The sequence below is a fragment of the Dermatophagoides farinae genome, chromosome 8 (assembly GCF_024713945.1).
Source record: "Dermatophagoides farinae isolate YC_2012a chromosome 8, ASM2471394v1, whole genome shotgun sequence".
NCBI classification, from domain to species: domain Eukaryota; kingdom Metazoa; phylum Arthropoda; class Arachnida; order Sarcoptiformes; family Pyroglyphidae; genus Dermatophagoides; species Dermatophagoides farinae.
In genome coordinates, this window is record NC_134684.1 from 3,239,014 (window position 1) to 3,264,905 (window position 25,892).

Genomic DNA, 25,892 nt, shown 5'->3' on the forward strand with positions numbered 1-25,892 from the left:
AAATAAAATTGCCACTTTTTCAATGGAATATTGAAATTATTGATCGGCAAACAAACAAAACAATTGATTGATAATAATGGATAAATGATGACAAGAAATAATGAGGTTTTTATCAAACAACCAAACACACACGCACTTATGCTAGAGGAAATCGAATTTGATGGAAAACATTCGAAATAATGGACGACAATATCGATATATGATCGATGGAAAAAACTTAATCAAAAGGAAAAAAAAATTACAACTTCCTTTTTGTTGTTGATCATCATCAATAGTTTTAAGCTGGAAAAAAAGGTGTGAAAACAAAAATCGATTAATTTATTTTTTTTTTTTTTTTGCTAACATTGACACCTGTCCACTGTGTTGGATGATGATATATGAACGAAAAAACCTTTGAAACATAACTTCAAAAAAAAATATTGACGTCTAGACTCGAAGAAATTTTATTTGTGTTGTACCACCTCTCGTACATACCAGGTGCAACCTAAATTGTGACCTAAATCTGTGATCTACTGGTCATGCATAGGTTATTATTCAAAAAAAAACCAGTCCATTTTTTTCAGCTTTTATTTTTTCAATTTCAATTTTTTTTTCACTTAAAATATACACAACAAACAGAAGAAGAAGAAAAAAAAACATTTTCTCAATTCAAATCGAATCGAAAAAAAAATTGTACTAAAACTTGAAAACTAATAATGATGATTTGAATTATATTTTCAATGTGAAGCCGCTTTTATCTTTTCTTTATCATTATTACCGGCTTTTGCCTGATATTGTTGTATACGTTCCATTATGACTGGCCTAAAATGTCGAATCAAACCCTGGAAATGAAATATTGAAGAAAAAAAAAATTTTAATGAAAACTAGTTCATAATGGGTGTGTAACTCACTTGTACAGGCCATGCAGCACCATCGGCAAGAGCACAAATAGTATGTCCTTCAATTTGTTTGCTCATTTCGAATAACATATCAATTTCTTTTGGATCAGCTTTTCCTTCCACAAGACGCCACATAATTTTATTCATCCATCCGGTACCTTCTCGGCAAGGTGTACACTGGCCACAGCTTTCATGTTTATAGAATGAAGCTAAACGTGCAATAGCTTTGATCACATCTGTTTGTCGATTCATAACTATCAATGCAGCCGTACCAAGACCGGATTTATTCTCCACAAGTGAATCAAAATCCATCAATACGGTTGAGCAAATATCTTTGGGTAGAATAGGCGTGGATGATCCACCAGGTATAACGCCAAGTAGATTATCCCAGCCACCAATTATTCCGCCACAATGCCGTTCAATTAATTCTTTCATCGGAATGGACATTTCCTCTTCAACAGTACATGGATTATTCACATGACCGGAAATGTTGAACAATTTCGTTCCACTGTTACGTTGACGGCCAAACGATGCAAACCATTTGCCACCACGACGACAGATTGTCGGTGCAACGGCAATTGTTTCCACATTGTTTACGGTTGTAGGGCAACCAAATAAACCGATATCAGCTGGAAACGGTGGTTTCAACCGTGGCTTTCCTTGTTTACCTTCAATCGATTCGATCAATGCCGTTTCTTCACCACAAACATAGGCACCAGCACCTCGATGAACGAATACATCGAAATCATAACCAGAACCACAGGCATTTTTACCAAGCAAACCAGCCTGGTAAGCTTCCTGTATGGCGATCTGAAGATTCGATGCTTCATTATAGAATTCACCACGAATATAAATATATGCAGCACATGCACCCATAGCACGTCCTGCAACTAAACATCCTTCGACCAATTTATGTGGATCATGACGCATAATTTCACGATCTTTGCAGGTACCAGGTTCTCCTTCATCGGCATTGACAACCAAATATTTTGGACGACCATCAGATGGTTTGTTCATGAAACTCCATTTCAAACCAGTGGGGAAACCGGCACCACCACGTCCACGTAATCCGGACGTTTTTACTTCGCCTTGTATCCATTCATGTCCTTTTAGTAATATTTCTTTTGTTTTATACCAATCACCCTAATTGATTATGAATCACACAATGAATCGAATGTTAAACATGAATTATGGACATACTCTTTTAAGGGCTCCTTTTAAACGCCAATCATGACGGCCATATAGATTGGTGAAAATACGATCTTCATCGGCTAATGGGCCGAATTTTGTCTACAAATTTAAAATCATAACCAATTCAGATATTATTATCGATGTTTTTTTTCATTTTTACCTTGGGTGGTGGTGAATCCGATGCTGAAGTTTGTTGGAAACGTATCTGAAATAATTTAACTTGTGATGCTATCAAGATTGAAAGATAGCAGGTTACAAGAATGAATAAATAAATGATTGCACATATTTACCGGTTAATGTTCGATGATGTTGTAAAATGGATTTCATATTGGATCGAATCACCAATGGATTCTACAATACAACCGATATAAAGAATATTCAAACAGAGCAAAAGAGAAAAGAATGGATATTGTAAACAAACAACAAATATAAAGATTCGACATACACACAAAAACACAGACAACTTGGCTAGGTCATACTCCGGGAAAATTTCCTAGAAATCTATTTCTAATTAAAAATGATAATTTTCCCGAAAATTGAATTAAATGTGTTTTGTTTTTTTTTATGAATTTGTCCAATGAATTTTTGTACAATTTTTATTTTTTCTTTTTATTGTTTTTAATTATTGAAAAAAAATAATTTTATTTGCCCATATAAATTACATTACAATTAATTCATTTTCTTCACAAATGCAGTTAAAAATGAATAATACAGATTCATCATCACCATCGACGTCCGAAGGACAATCACTTTTGGCGCCACAACAAACATCAATGGATTATAATTCTGGTGAAACATCAACATCGTCGAATACAAGAAAAAAAATGTATACAACCGTACCGATATCACGTGTAAATGTTATAATGCGTTCATGTCCAAATTTGACCACAGTTAAAAATGATGCCATTGCTTTAACATCACAAGCGGCAGAATTATTTATACAAGATCTTGGTTAAAAATACCTACAAATTAAGTCCAGATAAAGAAAACCTTACTTATAATATTCTATCAGATTTCATAGCCAAATCTAAATATTCATTTTTACGTGAAGCCATTCCACAGAGAATAACTGTTCAACAATATGAAGAATTGAAACGAAAACATGAAAATGAAAACAACAATGATGATGGTGACGATAATGATGAAGAAGTCGATGACGACGACGACGACGATGATGATGATGATGATGAAGGAGAAGAGGAAGAAGAAGAAGAAGAAGAAAGATCAAATTCACCATAAATTTCAAATTAAGACAAACAAACATTCATCATCAGTATTCATTTTTGTTATGTGATTGTCATTAATTGTCATGATGATTGAAAAAATAAAAAAAAAAATTTTATTTTATTAATCAAAGATTAGTGCGTACCTCACTACTATTTACAATTTACATTTTTTTAATTATTATCCAAGACGAAAAAAAAATCAAAATTTTTATATCAAAATAAAAAAAAAATCATCAACCACGATTGGGCATTTTTTTCACCTTATAAATTCGTACCAACCAATGTTCAGTAGTATAGGCTTCTTCCAATGTGGTCAATTCAAAATCTTTATTACCGATTTCTGTACCACGAACACGATCATAGCCAGGCGGTTTACCACCTTCCGTATATACTGATCCAAAACGATAATAAGACATTTTATACATCAAACAATTCAATAATGTTTTTGAACCTTCTTTATCCACACGAAATTCACCACTGGTTGTATAATAATCTTGTTCTTTTATATGGCGACCACGATCAGTGGAACCACCAATACGTACCATCCATAAGAATTTATTAATATCATCTGATGAATATCCAGTTAGGCCACCAAATATGATCAATACATAATCAACATCTAATTCTTGCATTATTTTATATGCATGTTGTTCATCCGATGCCATTGCTTGGCCAACACGTGATATATGTGTATTATTCCAAGTATTATTATCCACAAGTATAGTACGATTAGCCATTGCCGTTATTTGATAGCCATAATCCCACCAGGACATAATTTTTGCATCTTCCGGTGTGTTCATTCGTAGCCAATAATATGCTTCACGAAAATCATCGAATATAATTCGACTACCATCATGTGTACGTGCGGATAATACAATCGATGGTGAACTATATGCTTCGGATGTTACCCAAATACAATGATAACCATATGATAAAAGCATACCAGTAGCTATGAATACAAAAACAGTGGCCACTTCTTTTTTCATTACAAAAGTATTTTCAATTCGTTTCTGTTTACGTTCAGATTGATGATGTGTTGTCGATGATGATGATTGACCTGTTGTTGAATCCAAATGGCCACAATAAATTGTAAGCAATCTTGATATGCCAATACCAGAAAGTATACACATGACCGGTGCCAATACCAACATTAATCGTACCATAACACCCTGAAATTCATCAAAAATTATTGTTAGAAATTGGAAAAAGAATTTTAGTCCAACTATACTTACAGCAAAATAAATACTAGTCACACCATATAGTATGATGAATATATTATAATCGGTAAGATTTTTAAAACAAAAATATAATCCAACTGGAAATAGAAAGACAAGAATCTGTAGATCAAAATAGAATGATGACCATGATGTTGGTTGATGTTCGGACACTGATGCAATGATGGGTATATTATTTTTGGCATATGATGGATCCAATAATGAATAGAAACGGCCAGTCCATGGTGATATTTCTATATTGTGAATAGATTGTATATATATGTGTTAATCACTATTGTTTGAAATTTAACAAACTAATAAATGCTTACTGCCAATAATTGTCAATATAATGATGGCGGACAATGAAATAATACCGATAAATAAAACTAATGATCTAAATAGAATACTATAATATTCTTGTGAAAGTTTTGAACGAATAAATGAATTGAAAGCATAAAGTTGACAAAGACCAAAAACACCAAATGCTGCCATATGTTCACTGGATTGAACTGGTTGAAAACCAACAAACGGTATCTGCATAGATAACAATGTTCCTATGCAATACATCTTTAAAGAAGAAAATTTAATAATTTAAAAAAAATATTTTTTCAGAAAATCAAAAAAAAAAATTTCGACTTACCGTCGAATAGGCAACATATACCCGTTTGGTAAACCGACCGGTAATAATCAATGTAAAAACATGTAACGGTATAAGATTGATAAGGAAAACATAACCACCCCATGATGATACCATGTAGAAATAAGCTAATGAACAAAGACAAGACCAGAATATTGATCCAGTTTTCACTGCTTTAATCCACATATAATAAGTGAATAGCATACAGAATATGGCTATTCCTTCGTTATCATATGATCCGGCAACTGAACGCGAGATATAACCAGGTACAATCGATATCATTGCAGCAGCAACTAATCCGGATGCTTCATCTGATAATTCTTTTGTCAATGCATATGTTATGATTGTAGTAAGTGATGAAAATAATGGTGCTAAAAATACACAAACATCTTTTATATCGACAGGAAAGCTTAACATTTTAAGTAAATTAAATAGTACAGCCGATGTGACCATCAATCCTGGATAAATGGTACCACCGATAATACGACCCAATGGATACCAGGCTCGATCATCAAACCAATTATGGAAATTATAAAAACCATTTTCAGCCAAATATCTTGTTGTACGATAGTTGAAATATGGATCAAATTCATGTATAACACTTTCGAAACGTAACACAGAAAATAATCTTACGAAAAATGCTACAATGTAAACAAATGGAAAATATTTACGAATATCTACAAAAATGAAAACCGACAAACAAAGCTTACCCAACAAAGCTGATATGACCAATATGACAATTTTCATTAGGCTAACTGTCGAACTACTACTGTTGTTGTTGTTGCCAAAAATTGTCGTATCATTTTTGGCCATTGTTTGGCTATCTTTTTTAACATTTAAAAACGAATGTCCAGCCATTTTGATTGTTATTCATAATTTGAATAATAAAATGTCACAAAATAAATAATGGAAAAAAATTTTGTTTCATCAAAAATACACGTGCCATAAAATAACACAACGGTCCGTTTTTTGTCATTTTTTTGTATGCGCATTACTATTCCACACAAACAACACCTACAATGTGAAAATAGCTTAAAATGATGGCGCGAAATTTAAATAAATAAATGGTTGACCTTTTCGTTACAACAGAAACGAAATTTTCAAGGTTTTTTTATTCATTTTTGTAATTGAATATTAAAAAAAAAATCTTTGTTGTCCTAATTGACTAGATAATAATCTACTGATGGGAATGTGTCAGATAATTTCAGATTGAAATGCACCATATGGTCGATCACGCCACCTGAATGAAATGTGTATCCATCTGAAAAATGTCACATTTTTTATCCATTCCTGACACACAAACATTGATCAATCACAAACAGAGTAGAATCATTGGATAGATTGATTGATGGCCAAATTCTTGCCATATTTACCAGTCTGATTTTATTTTCGTTCTACTCAGGTAATCATCATTGTAGTTTATTTTATTCTGTTTTTTGTCCAAAATCGATGACAAATTTGAATTGAATTTCTATATTAAGTAATAAACAATTTTTCCTGTATTTTTAAAAAAAAATGAAATCAAAAATAGTCATTTCTGGAACGCCTCTGCAATTGAAAAAAAAAACAAACGGACCACGAGGTCATCGTAAACAAAAGTCGATTAAGTGTGCTTGTATATACAATTCCGTGTCCTCTGGTGTGTGTGTATGTGTATGCGTGTTAGTTCCATGGAATAAAACGTGAAAGAAAGAAAAAAAAAATCATTGCATACACATCACGATCATTTCGTTTTTTTCTTTCCGAAATAAAAATTGAGAAAATGCTCACAATAATAATAAAAATATTGAGTTCAATATAGTTCAAAATTGTGTGTAGAATTCCTACGCACGTTGAAAACCTTGATTTGAAATGAAAAAAAAGCCAATGCATGACATGTCTGTTTTTTTTTCATTATTATTATATTCGTCTAATAATTAGCTGCATTTGATCAAATCGAATGCAAGAATTGATGAAGTGTTACTTTGGTGAATTTTTCTATTTTTTTTTTGCCAATTAGAGGAACGAATATTCTGTATTGAAAAAAAAATAAATGGTCTAGCTTGGCCTTTATTCAAGGATCATCATGAAAATAATAATAATCTGTTTTATGATAATTCTTGTACATTGAACAAAAAAAAATATTCTTTATTCGGTGGCTATATATATATGCCAGACAAAAAAAAACATTCACATTCATTCAATATATATAAAAACCTAGTTCAAGGTTAACCTATTTATACACACACCATATACACGCCCATATATCGACATTGAATGTCAATTTTTTTTTTGTTTTCATTTCTTTTCATATTGTTCAAATAATCAGATCAAAATAATACGCGTATTATATGGTTTATCCTTGTCGTTTTTGTTGTTGTTATTGTCTAATCTAATCTGATTAAATCGTTTTTTATTATCATTGTTGTTTTTTTTTACTATCATCATCATCATCATCATCAATCGATCCATTGCAATTGATTGAAACACGCAATTTATTTGTTTTTTTTTTCTGGATTGTCATCATCATCATCATCATCATCATCATCATGATCATCATGTAGATCATTTCACCACATTGGAAAATTATCATTAAATCATGGTCGTTTTTTTACCAAAAAAAAAAAAAAAAAATTTTACAGTTCCAAATGCGTAGCCATAAAACAACAACAACAACAACAAAAATGCCTTGACACAAACAAGATCAGCAGAAAAAAAACAAACAAACAAATCAAATCAAATTTGCTACGTGTAAAAAAATAAAAATTTCTACATTCATCATCATCATCATGATGATGATGAATATGAATAGAAAAAAAATAATACAAAATGATAGTGAGAAAAATTCCAGGGAAAAATTTTGGCCATGGTCCCGTTTCTTTTTTTTTGTTCTTTGGTTCATTTTGATCATTCTGGGCACAAGAATTTTACACACACACAAACGCACTCAAAAGAAAAAAAAATTGCACGCATGTATTTTGTTTGTATGACCGTTGTATGTACCTCAATATTTCTTGGATCATCATCATCATCATCATCATTCGAGGTCCTTGAATCTTTTGAAATTTTTTGTTGTTGTGTTTGTGTATAGGTTGCCATCCCCAAATAATTCTAGCATAGCAATTGTCCATAATAATTTGATTGGCGACGTTTTTTTTTTCTTCTTTACACTGTTACACGATGGGTCTGTTTTCATATATGGATTTTTCTTTTTCTCCACTTTTTTTTTGGTAGAAGGAGTGTTTTCTCCATCTCTATCTCTCTCTCTCTCTCTTGCTCATCGGCGTCATTATCACATTCGATTCGAATTTTTCGTTATTTTATTTTCTGGTTAATTCAATTCCATTACCACTACCAAACTATAACTATATGATATATGAATATTATAATCAACAAAGCGCATGCGATATATCAATTTGGCTACGTTGTAACCAAAAAAAAAATGAAAAAAAATGAAATTTAATATAAAAAAAAAAAAATGAAAAAATGAAATTTATATATGAGAGAAACCTATGATCCACAATGGATAATGGCGCCCAAACTTTGACTACTACTACTACTTCTTTCGTCCCCCCTCTCTCTTGTCATTCATCTTTTTTTTCTCAGTGTTTTGAGGAGGATGAAATTTTTTTTTTTTTTTTTTGTACTAAGAGATTAGAAGTATAATAATAAGAAATGGCGTGAGAAACACACACACACAAAAAAAACAGGGGAAAGAAATTTAAATACTTTTCTCTTCTTTTCATTTGAATTCAAAATTGATTGGGAGGGGGGGAGAGCATGGAGTGAAAAAACCAAAATCCAAAAAAAAAAAACCAGAACCAACTGACGACAACGAGTTTTTTTCTATTTCGTTTACCAACAACAACAACAAAAACGGGTAACTCTACCTGCACACTGTATATATATAAACCACCAGAGGCGAAAAAACTTCTGATCATCATCATCATCATCGAGAAAAAAAAGGGAAATCCATCAACAGTGTGTGTTGGATACAAAAAGGACCCAAAAAACACACACAGGGTCCATTGATAGCCATTAATAATAAAAATAGTTTCAGATCAGATAAGACAAAAAAAATATGCAATAAAAATAACCAGAAAACCACATCAAAGACACAGACACAGATACAGACAATCAAATAGAGATTTGTTGTTTCATTTAATTCAACAGAAAATTAATAATAATTCCATTCCATTGCATTGCATTTAAATTTTAAAACGAACAAAACTCAATATATCTCAGTGGTTTATATTCTCATCATCATCATCATCAACATCCTCCTCATCTAGTATACGACCAAACCTGACCATCATCATCATCATCATCATTATCCTTATATATCCGCAACAAAACAACAACAACAATTTCTGGTGGTATATATTGATGATATGGTCTCATTTATTCATTTCATTCATTTAACAAAAAAAAAACTTCTATATAGTGATAAAGATGATGATAGTGGTATATATCAATATTATAGACCACTACTATAAATTGTTTTTAGTATATTACATTACATTAACAACAACGAGCAATAATACATCCACAAACAACGAACGATTATTTTTTTTTCGTTCGTACGTGTGTGTGTGTGTTTGTGAATGTGAGTAAAACGATCCAAACACAAACATCATCATCATATTATAATGTACACAGAGTAAAAAGCAAGTAAAAAAAAAAAACAAAACGAAATACTTAAAACTCTATACTAGCCTGATCAACATCAACCTCATCAAAATCATCGTCATCATCAAACATTAACCAATTGCTACAAGTTGAGTTTATTTTCCTCGAACTTTTTTTTCTGTATATTATGATCGTGTGTGTGTATTTGTGTGTAATGAGAAAAAAAGTGTACGTAGATTTTTCTTGTGAATAATTGTGATGGGGTTTCTGATCATCAAAAATTGTCGTGTATAATAAAAAAAATTAAATTTGTTTTCTCCAATTTCACAAAATCAATCAATATCATCATCATCATCATCATCAACGAATGGAAACCTCAAAAATATTCATATCATTAGTGATGAATAATAATGAAAAAAAAATTCTGCCTGTTTAGTATTTACTCAAATTAATAATCAAGTTTGCCAACAACAAAGGTGTTTCGAATCCGTTTGTATATGTGTGTTCCAGGATCCAATGATTGTGTCGCTTGTCTTTGATTTTGTCCATCTAATCGAACAATCCATCCATCCATCCATTCGAATTATTATTCAAATTTTCTCAAAACTTTGGACCCAATATTTTCAACCATCTATCTTTCATTGCTCATTCATATTGTGTATGTGTTTGTATATTTTATTTTTGATCATTAATCCTTCTAGTCTTGTAAAACGAACCTTTTTCCATCATCAGATCAGAGATCAAATTGAACTGGATTGAAACATTTGTGTTATTTTTTTTTGTCGATACTGATGGTGATGATGATGATGATGGTTGTGGTCAGATTTTAATTTTCGTTCTCCAAGACAAGTGTTTCAAATGTAAGTTTTTTTTTCTACGTGTGTTTTCTGTGTTCTTTGTTTCTTCTGTTTCAAATGATAATGATGATAATGGAACATATTGCCATGTAAACTTGTTCCATTCCATTCATTACGAATGGATAGTAAACACGATTCGACGATTTTTTTTGTTTTGTTTAGTCGTTAGACTATGTGTGTGTGTGTTTGTGTGGCTTCCATCTGTTTGCGAATTTTTTTTTGTTATTCGTTTGTTCCACATGATAAAAAGGTTTCATTCAATTTTCGTTGTTCCATTTCTTCTCTTTCATTATCAATTGACATTATCTTTTCTATGTAAAAAAAACAAGAACGATAGAAAAAAAAGAACTGTTGTGTATATATCGACATCTTTGTTATTGTCTTTTTTTTTATTATTATTTGGCCAAAATAATCGAAAACATTAAATCATCAAAATGTCCTTTGTGTGTTGTGTTTTTTTTTCTAATTACGAAATTCAAGTAGCCACATAATTAGTGAATCGTGTGAAAGACGTGGTGGATTACCAATGGATTATCATCACATTTTGAACCCCATCATAGGTATTTTTTTTTCTTCCAAATAATCAGATCATCATCATCATGCATTTCATATGGGAAACGAAGAAAATTCATAATCAAAAGTCATCAATTCAAGTCACACGACTTTTTTTTATTTTTATTTTCCTTAAAATATTTATAAGTTTAGCCTGTGACAGTGTTATAACCTCAATATCATCATCATCACTCCTCATGTGTTGTATATATAAGAAAATAAAAATTTTTTTTTTTGCTGCCTTTACACACACATTCACAATGTTTGTATATATGATGTTATGTGGTGTGGCATATAGCATGTCATCATTATCGAGATATGATGATGTTGATGTAACAAATACGACACAACACACACACACACACATCTTATATATGTGCTCATCATCATCATCATTGTAGCCGTATAGTTTTGATTTAATTTTTTTTTCTTGATTGAAAAACATATATATACACACAAACACACAGCCAACAACAACAACATATTTTTGTGTAATAATAAACGTCTTAGATCTCACAATCTTCTTTGTTTTTTTTTTGTTGATTAATTTTTTTTTTCATTGTTTGTTTCATATAAACACAGTTTTTATGTATTCAGAAAGTAGGTGTGTGTGTGTGTGTAATTTGATCAAAGAATTTATATATTCATTTTTTTTTTTTTTTTTTAGTAAGCAAACCCATTTTTATTTCTACCCATAATAATAATAATTTTATATATGATGGAACTTTTTTTTGTGAAAAGGTCAATCTTTTATTTTCTCTTCATAGTGGGTGGTGGGTGGGTTTGGTTTAATTTTTTTTCCAATAAAATTTTTTTTTTGTTTTCTTACTTGTGCCATAAACCAATGATGACAAGAAAAAAAAACACACACAAATGACAATCTTGATCAAACTCAATATGTGTGTGTGTAGCTTCTTGGTTGGTTTTCTTTTTATTATGATGATGATGTGATAATAATGATCATTATCTGGTAAATTGTTTGTATTGGAATTTTTTTTTTTTTGAAATTCGAATGTTTAAAATTTTTTTTGTTTTCCATCAAGTTTCGTTCGATTTTTTTGTTGTTGTTGTTGTATCGAACAATCATTGTTTTTTTCTTTCTCAATTTTTTTTTTTTGTTGGTTGTTCATTGTTTTTCTCATGGCTAACCTGTTTTTTTTATTTGATTTCTTTTTTTTCTGTTTCTTTCATTCTTTTTTTCCATAATAGCGGTGAATTTTGATTTTGCTGAAGTGGTGCACACCACTATATACACCAAAAAAAGATGATTGTTTGAATTGAAAAAAAAACCGAACCGACAAATCTGTCTCTTTTTTTTGCTGGTCATTTTTGGTTGGTGGCTGAAAAAAAATTCCTGGAAAAATCGTGAATAAATAGTCAAAAAAAAATTTGATCATCTGTTCTAATATATAAATAGAAGAATCAAAAAAAAAAAAAAACAAAATCAATTCGTGATCGAATATATATTTAAAAAAAAATAGGAAAAAATTAAAAAAAAAGTAAAAATGTCCAAAACAAATTTATGTAATACGGTTGTTGGTGATAAATATCGCATTATACGGCCAATTGGTGCCGGTTCATTTGGCGATATATATCGTGCCATTAATCTACAGAATGGTGAAGATGTTGCCGTCAAAGTTGAACCAGTATCAGCACGACATCCACAACTACGTTATGAAGCACATGTTTATAAATCAATACAGAATTGTTTTGGCTTTCCAATGCTCAGATATTTTGGTATTGAAAAAAATTATCAAATTATGATCATCGACCTATTAGGTCCATCATTGGAAGATCTATTCTCATATTGTCGACGGCGATTTTCATTGAAAACCGTATTAATGTTAGCCGATCAGATGTTGATCCGTATTGAATATCTACATTCACGTGGATATATTCATAGAGATATTAAACCCGATAATTTTCTAATGGGTATTGGTCGTTTTTCACCCCGTGTATATCTTATTGATTTTGGTCTGGCGAAGAAATATTATGATGTACGTACAGGAAAACATATTGAATATCGTGAAGATAAACATTTAACAGGTACGGCACGTTATGCATCAGTCAATGCTCATTTAGGTATCGAACAAAGTCGTCGTGATGATCTTGAATCATTTGGTTATGTGTTGATCTATTTTCTTCGTGGTTCATTACCATGGCAAGGTCTAAAAGCATCGAATAAGAAACAAAAATATGATCGTATAACCGAAAGAAAAATGTCCACACCAATTGAAGCCCTTTGTTTGGGTTTTCCAGCCGAATTTCAAATGTTTCTCAATTATTGCCGTGGTTTACGGTTTGAAGAAGATCCGGATTATATGTATTTACGGCAATTATTTAGAATATTATTCCGTAGTCATCATTATGAATATGATTATGAATATGATTGGACGATACGTAAAGAGATTGAAAGGCGAGCTGGTATTGATAATAATTATAATAATAATAATATGGCCAATACAAAAATACCGGCTAATAAACAGCAACAAATGCAACAGGATTCAACGAATGTACATGATGGTTTATTTGAAAAGAAATAGTGATTTTTTTTCTGTATATTATATTCTCAACAACAACAACAACAATATCTGACATTCACACACACACACACAAAATATATTTACACCAAAATCCGTTGCAATATACATTTTATTAATGCATCATACATCGATATGAATTGATTGATTGGAAAAAATGAATTGAATGAAGAATAATTTTTTTTGTTTGTTTTAAATGCCTCATCATCATCATTTGTTACTGAATTTCGTATGAGAAAAAAAACATTAACGATGGTCATTGGTCAATTACCCAAATGGAATTGATTCGGTGTAACATTTGTAACATGGTCTGTCAACGGAATCGTTATAATCACATATAGAACAACAACAACAACAACAATAACTTTCAGCATCAAATTAAAGTCAATTTCATTGTCATCACAAATATCATCCATTTTTTTTATTATTCTTCATTATGAACATCATCATCTTGAATTCAAATGGAACCAGTGATGAAGAATAAACTTTTTATTCGATTGGAATAAATGGCCATAAATTCTCAAATCAGAATTGTTTAATTGTTACCATTTCTTTTTTTTTCTCATAATACGAATATACAAAAACTTGATATTCACAAAAAACACAATGATCATCTTCTTCATACTTTCATCATCATTTTATCATCATTTGAAGAAATTGTAATATGACATTGTTCATGATTGTCATATTATCATCAGCTGTTAATTGTATGTTGATTTGTTTGTCATCATCATCATCATCATTATATTTCCATAATATTGATGATATATTATACCTGTTGTAATCATTTTCTTTTCTTTTCCTTTGCCATAAGATTTTATTGTACACACACACACACACACCCACTTACACACACCTACAACACCCGATAGTTAAATGTCCACAAATTTTTGTTCTCAGAAAATTAAACTCCAAAATCCTTTCTTTTTTACAATCCTTCAATTATTAGGATTTTTTAGTGAGTAAAACAAAATTCATTTATTCCGTTTGTTTGTTCCCGCACACACACACACACACACACACACCAACCAACCATGAGCACACACATACACCCTTCATTTTAATGATGATGATGATGGCCAATTCAATGATGAATGAATTTTATTTTATTTTTTTTTTTTGTCATGAAGATTGTTATCTGTTGTTTTCTGTTTTGTTTATTTGTCATCATCATCATCATCATCATCATTTCATTGATTATTACCATTTATAATCATGTGTATGTGTGTATGCATGTGTTTGTGTGTGGGTGTGTCTTATATAGGATATGTTATTATAAAAAAAAAATTTTTTTTCTCCCAATTTTTTGTTTTTTTTTTTCATCATCCAACATCATCATTATCAACTCAGCACTGAATTTCCGCTTATTATATTATTATTATGATTGCAAAAAACTAATATATTCAATGTCTCTCTATATATATAAATAACAAAAAAAAAAATTCTTTATAAATAAAAAAAAGTCACAAATTTGAAAAATTATCTTGTCTTGTGTCTTAATTCAAAACGGAAACAGAATGCAAACAACAACAACAATGTGGGGCCATGATATCAAATAATTTTCATAACCACCTGTATTGACTTTGAACAATATGTCCCTGTGTGTTTATCTTCATTTGTTTTTCAATTCAAATAACATGTACACGTATTGGCCATATGGACGTCAAAAAAAAAAAAAAAAAAATGAAATGAAATGAAATATGATGAAACAAACAGACTATAGTAATAAAAATAAAAATAATTTATGATGATGATGAGTGCATGGACAAATGCACAACATTTGTCTTATTGCATTCAATCGTTCATTGTTTAGACATATATACGATCGAATTAAAATATCAACAATAAAATTTCATAAATCAATATAAAAAAAAACAAAACAAAGTCATCAATAAAATCGAAATGAAAAAAATGATGATGATGATGATGACAGTGAAAATCATCCAAAATGTTGTTGTTGTTGTTGTTGTTTTTGTTGGAGATGAACAATAATTTTCCACTTTTTTTGAATTCCGTCAACAGAACAGTACAATTATAACTGTCTATAATTACCTCCACCTTAAAGATACACATTTTATTTATATTTAGTTTATTAGGCCATTTGATGACCATATGACCAAACCATTGGTAAATATATAGAAAACAATGACCATTTTTTTTTTCTCTCTCTCTCTCTATTATGATCCAAGAAATAATCTATTAGATAGAAACATAGATGAAAGTAACTATAAGTATTGCTTACTTGTATATTTTAATTGTTTTCTTGTTCCTAATATCAAATACATGATGATATCAGGGATCAAAAGCCAAGAAAGACCTAACTTGCTGGTTTGCTGTCCAACACTTGAACACACACACACACACACACAATGAATGATACTCTGATGTATTCGTTATTATTGAAGGATTGATTGTTGATGGATCGATATATCTGAAATTAAATCGATGGATTTGAATAGTAGTAGTTAGACATGATGTAGATCGATATCTTTGGACAAAACAATTGACTTTTTTTTCCATTCAGATTTCGATCATTCTATTGATCTATCTGCAAACTATTTCTTCATCATTGTTATTTGAGAAGAACAAGAAAAAAAATTCCAAGTTCTAGCCATTTCTGGTTGCTATCATCATCATCATCAGCCTTTTTTTCATGAGTAATCTAATTAACTACAAAATTCCGGCCATCATTCATTTATCATTGAGGTTTTTTTTTCTTTCATTTAGATTTTTCTTATTTGTTTTTGTTTGCAAATGTGGAATTCATATCGTGTCTCGATGGTAGGCCACAATATGAATGTGGCGATCAATTTTACATCCGATTATTATTATTATTGATGTAATCCACAAATATATCTGAAAAAAATGATCAATTGGATAGTAGAAAAAATTCAATCCATCACTGTCACACTTACCTTTCTATCGATGATGATGATGATATGACCATTGTATCATGGTGTGATTATAATGATAATACAAACGTTGGTTGGTTCTTTCCTTTTTGTATTGATGAATTGTTCATATATCGATGATGATGATGATGATGATGATCAGGATATTCGATTTTAAAATCTTCATGATGAATAGAAATGAATTTTGTTTCACTTTTCATTATTCATCAATCATAATGAATGTGAAAAACAGATTTGATGACAGAATTAAATTCAATTATCAAATGTCAAAACGACAATTCTTCTTACTTTCTTTCATTCTTCATTTCTCACTTTTCGGTTTTTTTTTAATTTTCATCGTTTTGCTTCATCTTTTTTTTGTCGTTCTATTTTTTGTCTTCTTTTCATGTCTAGTTCTAAGATTTATCATACGAAAACAAATAAAATTTTTTTTTTCGAACGAATTGAATGAACAAAAACAAAATAAAAATCATTAGTTTTTTTTACATTTGAAATTTACGACACATGACACATACATACAAAATGAACAAATGAGAATAATTTGAATATTTTTAAAAATATAACTAAATTTAAATTGAATTGAATTTCATCATTTAGAGAATGAATGAATGAAAAATATTCATGAGGTTCGATCCAATTCCAGTCACAAAAAGAATCTTGTTGCATTTATAATTCATAAATGACATATCACAAATGATCATGATGATGACAGGTAATTTGATACAACAACAACAACAACAACAACAACAATGATTGAATTCTTATAATAACATGAATATATAATGAATTTTGCTACATGTCATGAGTTGTAAACGGAAGGAAATGAACGGTCTTAAGGAACAAGAACAACGAAAACCAATGATTCAATTAAGAATCAATGTATTGCAATATTAATTAATAAATAATTTGAAACATGGTATGTGTTTGGTACAATTAAAATGTCATTAATTATTTTTTTTTCGATTCATTACCATGATGATTAAAAAAACGGGCATACACATACAAAATCTGTTTTTGTCATTATACAGACAAAAAAAAAGAAAGAAGAGGCAGAATAAAAATTTAGCGTATCAGGTATTGATTTGGTCCGCTTCATCAACATTTTTTTTTTTTTTAGTAATTTTGCTAACGAAAACGATCAATACCAGACAAATAGTGGATGAATTCGAAAATCGTACAATGAAAGAATTGGGAAAAGAAACCGCCCAAATCAAATTGACGGAAGGAACCGTACATTTTTCACGAAATTCAGTCGTCTATTTTTTCAATGCAAAAAATTCACGAAATTTTTTTCAACAAATTTCGATCCTGAAAATCATAATTTACTTTGAAAAATGTGAATTTTTCAAACCAACAACAGCAACAACAACAACAACAAAAACGTGTCAATTTTTATGGGCTCAATATTAACAATCATTGAAATGAATCGACAACGATGATGGTCATCATCATCATAATCACCGTGTGAATGATAATGTACGACAATAAAATGATTTCCTTCTTTTTTTTCAGGAAAAAAAATCGGGAAAATGAGTGCAATTGAACAAAAAAAAAAAAAAAAAAAAAAAATCAAACCCGATGATCATGATGAGCATGTAATTTCATAACATTTGACCACATTTTAGTTCTTCGACATTTTTCTCTTTTGTAAAAATTGAAAAAAAAAAATTTTCACAATATTTATCAAATTATTATTACAAAATGGTGGTCAAAGACGAATGAGATCCAAATGGAGAAAATGAAAAAAAAAATTTTTGTTTTTTTTCCATGTATTTCACTCATTCCAATTCCATTGTCATGTCACAAATCATTATCATGAAAATGTTAATGATACAGATGTTGCTGGCTGTTGGCGTTTTGTTCCAATACGTACAAATTTTTTTGTTGTTGTTGTTGTTCATCTTACCACTATAGTCAGAAAATGATAGCTGCCTTTTTTTTTTTTGGCCATCCGTAACGATCCAGAACCGATGCCAACAACAGACACTTTGAAATGACCACTATCATCATCATCATCATCAACACCACCACCACCACAAGATCATCACACCGTAACAATAATTATCATCTGTCAAATGATCCTATACGAATGAATACGAAAAAAAAGACATTTGTTCATCATGGCCAATTGTTGTTTGCCTATCGCTTCAAATGAATGAATGACCACAAATCACTGTGAGGACAATTGCAAATCTCTTTTTCTTTGAATTCGAAAATAAAGCTGCCACGCGCATTATTATGATGATGATGACAATTGTCTACAAAGACAACTAAATTGTAGAGACAAAAAAATGGTGTGAATGAATCGATCAATGGAAAGGGAAATGAAATTTTTCCCTGTCTAATGATGATGATGATGGTGATGAAAAAATCGACCCTATCCACAGATAATAATAATGTCATTAATTTGGATTTAGATTTAATCTACGTTCGAAACAAAAAAAAAATCCGAGCAATCTGATCAAATTTTTTAAAAAAGTTATTATTAGAATTTTTCACAATTTGAATGTGTATGTTTGTGTGTTTGATGGAATTTTTTTTTTTTTTTTGTTCATTTGTCTCAACGACCAAAAATATCGTTGAGTATTATATCGATTGTGTTTGTACGAGTTAAATGTCTGTGTGTATTGGATTTACAAATTTAGAGAAAAAAAATGGATGATGATGAAAATCTCATGATGAGCTAAATGGTTGTATATTATTTATTTCGATTTTTATACGACATTTGATTTGATTTTGGATTTCGATTTTGATTATTTCGTCCACTTCCACCGAAATTTCCACGTCCACTTGGACCACCACCACCGCTATTACGATTCAATAATGGCCGTTTATTTGTATCGATTTTACCACGTGATTGTCGTTGATGTTTAGATTCTTCTTCACGAACCATATCGATCACTTCATCAGGTATACGAAGATATTTGATATTTACACCACGTATATAAACTTCAGGCATACGCCAAAATCGATCACCATCACGTGATGTACAGATCACTTCACGTAGATTGATATTCATCCAATTATCACAGCTAACCAAATGGCCATTATAAGTTTCACCATTTTTTAGCTCAACTAACATCGGATGATTCTGAGCAGTACGCAACAATGTCAATGGTAACATGGTCAAATTGTTCTTATTCTTATAGGATTTAATTTGAAAAGAACCGAAAAATAAAGATTTTTAAAATGAAATTTAAATAAACGGCTTTCGAATCATATGATCATTGACAAATCGAATATCGATTGTATCGATGAAAAAATATTTTTTTAAAATTTTTTCTGATCAATGGCGACACCTGACGTCGAAAATTGACAGTTGTTGATCGATTTCATGATTCTATAGCACTGTTCCAGAAGAGTTTATTGACATTACACTGATCCAGAATGTGTTTGTGTTTCATAAAAAAAATACCTTTGCCAGCCAATCTGGTCATCATCTATCTTTTTTCTTTTTATCATATTAAATCGATTTTTTCACTTATAATAATGATGACAATTATCAATTGAATGGAATGATCAAAATTCCATTGAAATGGTCTTAGCCAGATGGGATTATTTGCCTTCAAATTTGATTGAATTGATTGCAGCCAATTTTACCGATTTACATGATGTATTATCATGTATGTTGATGTGTAAAAAATGGTATTATACATTAAATGATGATAGATCGGATATATGGCGAATATTCTGTCAAAATAATCTCTCAAAAGCTGTAATGAAATCGAATGTATTATCAAGTCTGACATCTTACAAGGCAAAACTTCGTGCCTATTATTATTCCTGGGATTCGAATGAATGTTCAAGGAATATTTATATCAAACCAAATGGCTTTACATTGCATCGTAATCCAGTTGCTCAAAGTATTTGTTTTGTTTTGTCTTTTTTTCTGCCTGATTGATTAATTGATTTGATTTATTTTTTAGGCACAGATGCTGCCAAAGGTAAAATCGGATTCCTAACCGGACGCCATTGTTGGGAAGTTTGTTGGGATGGACCACTTGGAACCGTAGCTGTTGTTGGTATTGCAACCAAAGAGGCCAGTGTTCAATCACAAGGTTATATCGCATTAATAGGATCAAATCCACATAGTTGGGGTTGGAATCTTGTTGAAAATCATCTTGTACATGATGGCCATTGTATTGGATCATATCCACGGCTTAATAATGCACCACGTTATCAAACTGGTGATCGTTTACGTATCATTCTTGATTGTGAATCACAAACATTAGCATTTGAACGTGATTATGAATTTCTTGGTATTGCATTCTATTCATTACCTCGTAAACCATTATATCCTGCTGTATCGGCTGTTTATGGCAATACTGAAATATCAATGGTATATTTAGGATATCCATTGGATGGATGACAATCTTGTAAAAAAAAACAATAAATTTATACTTAATTATTATTGCTATACAAATGTTTGCCAAGCAAACAAATCAATTAATTAAATCATTATTATCATAATAAAATTAATTCTGAAAAAAGAATTAATGAATGGAAAGTGAAATCTTTTCTGTTGGATGTCATATATGACACACGCATACACACACACAAACACACACAAATCTTCTGTTGCTCAGTATTGTAAACATAAAGATTCGTTGTTCCATTATTATTTTATAATTTAAATCCATTATCATCATTGTTGATTTATCATGATAAACTCATTGATTCCATAAATAATGACAATTACAATGGTGATGATCATGATGATGAAACCTTGAAAATATTACCATTTATGAGTATGAATTTTTTCCATTTTCAAACAATTTCCATCATCTGGATTCTTGTTATTACAATCATCATCATTAAGTTTATCGATGGATGCCAAATTGATAATAAAATGATGCACGTCTGTTTGCACACATATTTGGAAAGAGATTTTTCCATTATTGAAGAGCTATTAAAACGTCCACCATATAGCAATAATGGTCAGATATTGATCGAAGAAAGTGAATATGACGATATGTGCGCCAAAATTAATGAATTAAAACAATGTTATGAAAGAATGATGTCTGCCTGCATTTCATATGTTCAATATGATCATATGAAACGTGTAATACGAACATTACGTTCATTATATGAAAATCTTTGTGGACAATCATTCCTAATAAGATATCTGATTGAAGGTGGATATTGTATTGAATATGTTCGTCGAGAAAGTATATGTCTTGATTCGAATCCAAAAAATAAGATTCCATCGCTACCAGAACGATTACGATGGCCATTGTCATTAACTTCGATGTTTCGTTTCGAAATTGGTCATCAGATTTGTCCATATCTATCTAGCTTTAATCAATGTCTTTCGCCTTTAATTGACCAACGATGTCCAGAAACGACACGTGAATTATGGAATACATCAATGAAAAGTTTACTAAACAATTGGTGTTCTAATCACGGTATCATAGCTGAATTTTCTGCTTCAAATCTAATCATCATTTTATCATCACATCTAATCTTTTTACATTGGTTTCTTTGAAATAATATTGATCTATACTATATTCTTGAAAATCATTTCATTCACATCATTCATACTGCTCTTATCTGGAACATGATGATTTTTTCTTGTCATACAATTTCCGATTATTTTGTTGGTTTTTTTGTTTGCGTTTTTATTGAAATAAAATTTGTATAAAAAAAAATTTCGAAAAAATCGAATTATAGTTTTAATGTCCTGACTTTTATGTATGGCACAAGCATCATGGTTTTTTTTATTTTTTTTCATGTGATGAGTTTCAAAGTCATTTGGATAATCGGATTTTTTTTTTTTGGATTTAAAAATAAAATCTGCCTATTTGACCATTGAAAATTATGGCATCGAAAATCACTGGAAAGGGTAAAATATTACATGAATTACGTATTCATCTTTGTCCTAATGGTTCTACTAGTCAAGGCGCAAGGTAAACATTTTATTATTCGTATTTGTTTTTATGCAAATCAAATCAAATAAAACTTTTTTTTTTGATACGTAGAAATTTTATCCAAGAACATTATGCAAATCTGAAAAAACAATTGCCTGATACACCAATATTGATTCGTGAAGCTCGAGGTATTGAACCGAAAATTTGGGCTCGATATGGTAAGTGTGTATAAGTTGATGAACAATTAAAAAAAAATTTACATTCAAACTTTGTTTCCACTTAATCAAATATCATACAGAATTTGGTAAAGAACAATGCATCGTATTGAGTAATCAAAATTCATCATCGATAATGTCAAATATGAAACAATTGATTGTTTAGAAAAAAAAATTATTTACGAATAAACACATATAGAATTCATTCATTATATGATATTTTATCATTGGAAAATGTTTTCGTTTGCAATGCGTGCTTTAAATTGTCTATATTCTTTGTATCGGCTTTCAGCCCAGATCTAAATAAAAAATGAATGAAATTAGAGGATAATAATTTAAAAAAAATGTCCATCAAACATACACAATATTCATCTCGATGTTTTGGTTCCGTTATTGTTTCCCATAAACAAAATAAAATGTCAATCATTTGTGCAAACAATACAAATAATTTTCCTTCTCTGAGCAATGTATTCGAAGAATTTCGTGGATCATGACGATAATTTTGGCCATAAATATGACAATTTTCATCCAAATAATAATGTATGAAACTTAACATTTTTTCATCACCAATAATACCTTCATCAGAATATTGTTCAAATTTTTCACAATCAGCAAAATAACGTCCAATATCCATGCCACGAAGATTATAACCAGAATAATCGAAATCAATAAATTTTATATCCATTTGTTGTTTGTCGTTGATGATGAATATATTACTATGGTTAAGATCCTGATGACAGAATACAATGACAGGATCAATTGATTCAATTTGTTCGCGAAGAAATTTACATTCCATTCGAACATTATAGTCTATTATCGTGTGGCATTTATTCTTTCGCAATGCATTCATTCCAATTGATGATTCATCGTATATTTTTTGCCAAAATTTTTCATCAGCCCATCCTTCAAATACATAACGATATCGTTCTTTATAGGAATTTTTTGTTATCGGTACTTGTAACGAATGAAATCGTGCCAATCTTGAGGCTAATAATTGAACGAATTTTTCATCCATATCATTTTGTCGGCTAAATGCTTTGGCCTAAATGTTGAAATTAAAAAGTTGATTTGTTTATTCATTTAAATTTTAATTCAATCAAACAAAATTTACCTACATCGATATATTCCATGACAATATAATCATCACCAGTCAAATATATTCGTGGTCCTAAACGTTCAAAACCGGTGATTAATGAATTCAATTTCGATTCATATGGATTGTATGGTGGATCAGGACGAAAAAGTTTGATAACCAATTGTTGAATCGGTATTTGATTACTTCCATCATTCACGATTGGTTGTTTGCCATTTTTAAAAACAATTCTATAAATTTCACTAACACGTCCTTGACTGTATCAAAAAAAAAGATTACATTACATAAAATATAAATTCAAGTTTCGAATAAAATGTCAAACACAAACTCGAATCTCAAAATTTCGATATCATCGATAGTCACATGAAATCCAATGGAAAGTTGATTGCAAATTTCCAATAATCGTTTATCTCTATCCAACATCGATGGTGATTGTTCATCGATAATAGAATCCATAATAATAATGATGATGATGGTGATTTTCAAACCAAATTTAATTCATTTAATCAATCAATCAGTGGAATTAGACGCCCTAGATCATCATCATAAATCATAAATAATAACGATGTGATAATCTTAAGACAGATTTCTTGTACTTTGTACTTATCATCATCATACATAAATCATAAATAAAAAGCTGATAAAATTCAATTGGATACATACATACATACACAATCAATATATGTAGAACATGAAAATGCATTCTAAATTTGACCGAAAAAAAAATTTAATAATAATTTTCAGACACACAGATATACAAAATAATGATGATGATGATGATAATAGAAATTAAATAAAATTCGTCAAATGGTTGTCTGTGTTTATTTTCCTGTTAATTCATTCGATAAAGATTATTTCTATACATTGGATTTATCATGTATGACAATGTGTAGAAAATTATCCAAATAACTTAAATGTTCACTCATCCATTGTAATGGTGTGTCCATTTCCGGTTGAATACCATGTACAATTAGATTATATTTATCATTATTTAAATATTCATCACCGAGTACTTGTATGATTAGATCACGATATGTGGCTTGATCACCAGAATCAAGTATTGGTTTAATCAATTTCTGCACAAGCAATGGTTGATCACTAAATGTTGGTGAACGTATGTAGAAACGAAATGGAATATAACGAAATGTTTGCTGATTGGTTGTAGGCGCCATTAATCGACGATTAATTGACCAGAATTGATCAAATTTATGATTTACGACGGCCATCCAAAGTTGATTATGGTCTTTCTTTGGCATTGTCGAAACGATCGGTTCACGTCGTTTGAGTGCATCGGCTTCTTTTAGGCTGGAAAGAAATGCCGATTCCATTGATGAACGATTATTGCAACGAACTATTGTGTCTTCGGGAAAACGCTAAGCAAAAAAAAACGAATATTGATTAATTTTGTCCAAAAAATTCAACAATTCAAATGTCATACATCAAAATTTACAGTTATATTCCATGGCAGTTGAATATCAGGCTCATACAGATCATATAAGAGACCAATGGGATAATTACTATGATAATGAATGAATTTATCATATAATTTCCTTGTTCAATTTTGATGTTTACTTACAATTTCAATGGAATATCCAGATATTCTAGCCATAAATTAGCTGAGGTTTTATTATTAATATCGATAAATTGAGAAAAATAGACAGCTATTTTGTCGATAATCAGTGAAAAATAAGAAAGACGAGGTACTAACGACTGTAGAAAAGAAAGCAGAACAAAACAATCAATTTAAGTTTGAAATTTTCGAAAAAAAACTTACGTAATATGGTTCAGGAATTTTGATAGAATGTCGATCCTGGTCGGATAAATGAAATGCGACGGGCAATGTCGAATCCCAAAGATAACGGAGAATTTCACCGTCTTCGGCCATTTATTGGTATGAGCTTTTTTTTAGTTTTATTTGTCGACAATATTTTCATTGATTAATTATCACATTTTATGAGAAAAAAAAGATTTGATTTATATTTAAAGTTTTGTTTGCAATGGGTGGTAAATCAAGTTTTTTAATGATATATACAATGATTGATTTTTGCAATATTTTTTGCCAAGTTCTTCATATAGAATGTTACCACATGCGATCGTTGATG

At 30.2% G+C, this 25,892-nt stretch overlaps 10 protein-coding genes across 20 annotated transcripts; 5 read left to right on the forward strand and 5 right to left on the reverse strand.

The window, feature by feature from the left end:
* Positions 1-539: 539 nt before the first annotated feature.
* On the reverse strand, positions 540-2,561 carry ND-51 (NADH dehydrogenase (ubiquinone) 51 kDa subunit). Its single transcript, XM_047059421.2, has 5 exons — positions 2,360-2,561; positions 2,230-2,297; positions 2,079-2,168; positions 891-2,021; positions 540-821 (listed from the first exon to the last, which is right to left on the reverse strand). Exons 1-5 carry the CDS (start codon positions 2,394-2,396, stop codon positions 717-719), a joined length of 1,431 nt encoding a protein of 476 aa, XP_046915377.2. The 5' UTR covers positions 2,397-2,561; the 3' UTR covers positions 540-716.
* A 68-nt stretch (positions 2,562-2,629) lies between these two features.
* On the forward strand, positions 2,630-3,425 carry LOC124495673 (chromatin accessibility complex protein 1). Its single transcript, XM_047059093.2, is given in 2 exon segments — positions 2,630-3,016; positions 3,018-3,425. Coding segments are annotated over 2 exon segments (549 nt in total). The 5' UTR covers positions 2,630-2,758; the 3' UTR covers positions 3,309-3,425.
* Stt3A (catalytic subunit 3A of the oligosaccharyltransferase complex) lies at positions 3,386-6,167 on the reverse strand. Its single transcript, XM_047059420.2, has 5 exons — positions 5,857-6,167; positions 5,150-5,787; positions 4,839-5,076; positions 4,528-4,763; positions 3,386-4,464 (listed from the first exon to the last, which is right to left on the reverse strand). Exons 1-5 carry the CDS (start codon positions 6,002-6,004, stop codon positions 3,529-3,531), a joined length of 2,196 nt encoding a protein of 731 aa, XP_046915376.1. The 5' UTR covers positions 6,005-6,167; the 3' UTR covers positions 3,386-3,528.
* Positions 6,168-9,676: 3,509 nt separating this feature from the next.
* On the forward strand, positions 9,677-15,182 carry LOC124495972 (casein kinase I). Of its 10 annotated transcripts, none has more exons than XM_075733197.1 (3): positions 9,677-10,412; positions 10,456-10,614; positions 12,373-15,182. In XM_075733197.1, the coding sequence occupies exon 3, from the start codon at positions 12,669-12,671 to the stop codon at positions 13,704-13,706; it is 1,038 nt and encodes a 345-aa protein (XP_075589312.1). In that variant the 5' UTR covers positions 9,677-10,412; positions 10,456-10,614; positions 12,373-12,668; the 3' UTR covers positions 13,707-15,182. The 10 variants fall into 10 exon arrangements, with proteins under 10 accessions (XP_075589312.1, XP_046915379.1, XP_075589311.1 ...); XM_047059423.2 differs by having other exon boundaries at positions 10,487-10,614; XM_075733196.1 differs by having other exon boundaries at positions 9,677-10,614.
* Positions 15,183-19,012: 3,830 nt separating this feature from the next.
* On the reverse strand, positions 19,013-19,838 carry LOC124496049 (U6 snRNA-associated Sm-like protein LSm4). Its single transcript, XM_047059509.2, has one exon. The coding sequence runs from the start codon at positions 19,737-19,739 to the stop codon at positions 19,314-19,316; it is 426 nt and encodes a 141-aa protein (XP_046915465.1). The 5' UTR covers positions 19,740-19,838; the 3' UTR covers positions 19,013-19,313.
* Positions 19,839-19,999: 161 nt separating this feature from the next.
* Fsn (F-box synaptic protein) lies at positions 20,000-21,108 on the forward strand. Its single transcript, XM_047059508.2, has 2 exons — positions 20,000-20,478; positions 20,542-21,108. Exons 1-2 carry the CDS (start codon positions 20,151-20,153, stop codon positions 20,982-20,984), a joined length of 771 nt encoding a protein of 256 aa, XP_046915464.1. The 5' UTR covers positions 20,000-20,150; the 3' UTR covers positions 20,985-21,108.
* A 71-nt stretch (positions 21,109-21,179) lies between these two features.
* On the forward strand, positions 21,180-22,307 carry LOC124495569 (uncharacterized). Its single transcript, XM_047058978.2, has one exon. The coding sequence runs from the start codon at positions 21,360-21,362 to the stop codon at positions 22,098-22,100; it is 741 nt and encodes a 246-aa protein (XP_046914934.2). The 5' UTR covers positions 21,180-21,359; the 3' UTR covers positions 22,101-22,307.
* Positions 22,308-22,331: 24 nt separating this feature from the next.
* On the forward strand, positions 22,332-23,390 carry ND-B8 (NADH dehydrogenase (ubiquinone) B8 subunit). The gene is made up of 3 exons (XM_047058977.2): positions 22,332-22,521; positions 22,594-22,700; positions 22,781-23,390. Exons 1-3 carry the CDS (start codon positions 22,433-22,435, stop codon positions 22,861-22,863), a joined length of 279 nt encoding a protein of 92 aa, XP_046914933.2. The 5' UTR covers positions 22,332-22,432; the 3' UTR covers positions 22,864-23,390.
* Positions 22,738-24,273, reverse strand: LOC124495564 (choline/ethanolamine kinase). Of its 2 annotated transcripts, XM_047058973.2 has the most exons (4): positions 24,119-24,273; positions 23,813-24,047; positions 23,059-23,739; positions 22,738-22,996 (listed from the first exon to the last, which is right to left on the reverse strand). In XM_047058973.2, exons 1-4 carry the CDS (start codon positions 24,244-24,246, stop codon positions 22,922-22,924), a joined length of 1,119 nt encoding a protein of 372 aa, XP_046914929.2. In that variant the 5' UTR covers positions 24,247-24,273; the 3' UTR covers positions 22,738-22,921. The 2 variants fall into 2 exon arrangements, with proteins under 2 accessions (XP_046914929.2, XP_046914928.2); XM_047058972.2 differs by having other exon boundaries at positions 22,738-23,739.
* Atg5 (autophagy protein 5) lies at positions 24,270-25,805 on the reverse strand. The gene is made up of 4 exons (XM_047058975.2): positions 25,565-25,805; positions 25,367-25,500; positions 25,229-25,307; positions 24,270-25,163 (listed from the first exon to the last, which is right to left on the reverse strand). The coding sequence occupies exons 1-4, from the start codon at positions 25,673-25,675 to the stop codon at positions 24,648-24,650; spliced, it is 840 nt and encodes a 279-aa protein (XP_046914931.1). The 5' UTR covers positions 25,676-25,805; the 3' UTR covers positions 24,270-24,647.
* Positions 25,806-25,892: the final 87 nt, after the last annotated feature.

Bases quoted from the DNA above. Each gene is read 5' to 3' on its own strand.
- LOC124495569 (XM_047058978.2), top strand. From the start codon at position 21,360: ATGAGTATGAATTTTTTCCATTTTCAAACAATTTCCATCATCTGGATT.
- Stt3A (XM_047059420.2), bottom strand. From the start codon at position 6,004: ATGGCTGGACATTCGTTTTTAAATGTTAAAAAAGATAGCCAAACAATG. The intron at 5,788-5,856 runs GTAAGCTTTGTT...TTTACATTGTAG, and splicing joins GGTCATATCAGCTTTGTTGG to CATTTTTCGTAAGATTATTT. The intron at 4,465-4,527 runs GTAAGTATAGTT...GATGAATTTCAG, and splicing joins TGACTAGTATTTATTTTGCT to GGTGTTATGGTACGATTAAT.
- Atg5 (XM_047058975.2), bottom strand. From the start codon at position 25,675: ATGGCCGAAGACGGTGAAATTCTCCGTTATCTTTGGGATTCGACATTG. The intron at 25,308-25,366 runs GTAAGTAAACAT...TCATTATCATAG, and splicing joins CTGGATATTCCATTGAAATT to TAATTATCCCATTGGTCTCT. The intron at 25,164-25,228 runs GTATGACATTTG...TTTTTTGCTTAG, and splicing joins ATATAACTGTAAATTTTGAT to CGTTTTCCCGAAGACACAAT.
- LOC124496049 (XM_047059509.2), bottom strand. From the start codon at position 19,739: ATGTTACCATTGACATTGTTGCGTACTGCTCAGAATCATCCGATGTTA.
- ND-51 (XM_047059421.2), bottom strand. From the start codon at position 2,396: ATGAAATCCATTTTACAACATCATCGAACATTAACCG. The intron at 2,298-2,359 runs GTAAATATGTGC...CAATCTTGATAG, and splicing joins ACATCATCGAACATTAACCG to CATCACAAGTTAAATTATTT. The intron at 822-890 runs GTGAGTTACACA...TTTCATTTCCAG, and splicing joins GTGCTGCATGGCCTGTACAA to GGTTTGATTCGACATTTTAG.
- ND-B8 (XM_047058977.2), top strand. From the start codon at position 22,433: ATGGCATCGAAAATCACTGGAAAGGGTAAAATATTACATGAATTACGT. The intron at 22,522-22,593 runs GTAAACATTTTA...TTTGATACGTAG, and splicing joins TCTACTAGTCAAGGCGCAAG to AAATTTTATCCAAGAACATT. The intron at 22,701-22,780 runs GTAAGTGTGTAT...AATATCATACAG, and splicing joins GAAAATTTGGGCTCGATATG to AATTTGGTAAAGAACAATGC.
- LOC124495564 (XM_047058972.2), bottom strand. From the start codon at position 24,246: ATGGATTCTATTATCGATGAACAATCACCATCGATGTTGGATAGAGAT. The intron at 24,048-24,118 runs GTTTGTGTTTGA...TTTTTGATACAG, and splicing joins ATCGAAATTTTGAGATTCGA to TCAAGGACGTGTTAGTGAAA. The intron at 23,740-23,812 runs GTAGGTAAATTT...TTCAACATTTAG, and splicing joins TTGTCATGGAATATATCGAT to GCCAAAGCATTTAGCCGACA.
- Fsn (XM_047059508.2), top strand. From the start codon at position 20,151: ATGGTCTTAGCCAGATGGGATTATTTGCCTTCAAATTTGATTGAATTG. The intron at 20,479-20,541 runs GTATTTGTTTTG...TTTATTTTTTAG, and splicing joins TCGTAATCCAGTTGCTCAAA to GCACAGATGCTGCCAAAGGT.
- LOC124495972 (XM_075733196.1), top strand. From the start codon at position 12,669: ATGTCCAAAACAAATTTATGTAATACGGTTGTTGGTGATAAATATCGC.